Genomic DNA, 1,991 nt, shown 5'->3' with positions numbered 1-1,991 from the left:
CTGGAGAAAGAATGCAGTAGAGATCTATTCTCTGTGTAATTTGGTAGGAGCAAATTTATGATAAATTACTGTATTCAAGTATTTAGAGTACATTTTTTATCAAAGAATGTATAAATTGTACAGCCTTTAGATTTGTTTGCAGTCACAAAGGAACTCAATTAAAAAAAAACCCCAATGTGCAGAGAGAGAGAGAGAAACAAAACAAATCATGCAAACTACAACAGCATACTGAACCCATTTGAGTCCTTAGATCCAAATCCCCAGAGCAGCCCAATGCCTGTACAACTGAAGGTTATGCATTTAAGAACACTGTATTATTTAGTATTAAATTCCTTGGAAGTAACTGAAAATTTTCTTAAAAAAACATACTTTTAGGCTGGATGGCACTTACTTGAAAATATCCTTCTTGTCCTGGCCATTGTAAACCTTCAGCCTCAGTGGGGATTTCCTGTTTCTCGTGTCTAAATGGAAATCCTGATATGTGATGGCAAAGACTTAGTTCCATGGTTATTTATAAAACCAAATTATGTGATTAAAAAGACGGGCTTTTCATTAGGACTTTCTCAGTCAATCAATTTCTTGAAGTGATTTTGTTCGGTGGTTTTGCTATGATTGCATAGAAAAGTGAGAGAAATAATTGAAAGTGCACACATCTTAAGTGTCTCCAATTCATATACCCTAGGATCAGCTGATAGTAACTCCATTATGTTGTTGCATTAGGATACACTGTGGTTACTGACACATTTCTCTGTATGATCCTTCTTAATTACTTGTCAACAGAATTTTCTTTCTCAAATATATCATTTCAGAAATGGCTCTCATCTTGTTGCTATTATTCAGTCTCTAGATTTTATTATAGACTATAGACAATAAATGCAGGAATAGGCCATTCGGCCCTTTGAGCCAGCACCGCCATTCACTGTGATCGTGGCTAATCATCCGCAATCAGTATCCAGTTCCTGCCTTATCCCCATAACCTTTGATTCTGCTATCTTTAAGAGCTCTATCCATCTCTTTCTTGAAAGCATCCAGAGACTTGGCCTCCACTGCCTTCTGGGGCAGAGCATTCCACATATCCACCACTCTCTGGGTGAAAAAATTTTTCCTCAACTCCATTCTAAATGGCCTATCCACCCCCCCCACCCCCATCCTTATTCTTAAACTGTGGCCTCTGGTTCTGGACTCACCCATCAGCGGGAACATGCTTCCTGCCTCCAGCGTGTCCAATCCCTTAATAATCTTATATGTTTCAATCAGATCCCCTCTCACCCTTCTAAATTCCAGTGTATACAAGCCCAGTCGCTCCAATCTTTCAACATATGACAGTCCCACCATCCAGGGAATTAACCTTGTGAACCTACGCTGCACTCCTTCAATAGCAAGAATGTCCTTCCTCAAATTTGGAGACCAAAACTGCACACATATTATATTACAAACGTAGTTTATTTAAACATCTGTAGAAGAATTTCAAGTATATTGGCATTTATCTTTTCAGGATGATCAGTGATCAGTGGAAAACAGATCGTGTCTCCTGCTCCAAAGGCATGCTCATAATCAGTACCAGTGATTTAAAAACCATGATTTCATATTAAATGTGTATTTGGCATTAAGTAAACACAAGAGATTCTGCAGATGCAGGAAATACTGAGTACACACACAAAATGCTAGAGGAACTCGGAAGGTCGGGCAGCATTTATGGAAAGGAATAAAGAGTCAACATTTCTGGCTGACAGGTGCTGCCTGACCTGCTGAGCTCCTCCAGCATTTATGTAATGTTGGCATTGAGTATCACTGAATAAAATACTCTGTACAACACACAGGCCAAAATATTTGAAATTCTTTTACAGTTGTAAGATTTGATGAAGCAGCCCTCCAAAAGAATTGTCCTCTCTCTCTTCGAGATACAATCCAATTTGTTGAACACACAGCAATGTTTTAAATTTAAGATTTCAATAGTGGATTTTCTGCAGCTGTAAAAAGATTGATATATA

The 1,991-nt window shown here is 38.2% G+C and overlaps 1 protein-coding gene across 1 annotated transcript in view; it reads right to left on the bottom strand.

Annotated features, from left to right (window-relative positions):
• LOC134357848 (sperm-associated microtubule inner protein 4) overlaps positions 1-1,991 on the bottom strand; it is a 62,074-nt gene that overhangs the window by 20,396 nt on the left and 39,687 nt on the right. The window contains exon 6 of the mRNA XM_063069564.1: positions 392-474. Within this exon, the coding sequence (XP_062925634.1) occupies positions 392-474 (83 nt within the window). The remainder of the gene's footprint in view (positions 1-391; positions 475-1,991) is intronic.

Source organism: Mobula hypostoma, chromosome 17 (assembly GCF_963921235.1).
Source record: "Mobula hypostoma chromosome 17, sMobHyp1.1, whole genome shotgun sequence".
NCBI classification, from domain to species: Eukaryota; Metazoa; Chordata; class Chondrichthyes; order Myliobatiformes; family Myliobatidae; genus Mobula; species Mobula hypostoma.
This window is presented reverse-complemented; position numbering and strand designations above follow the sequence as displayed.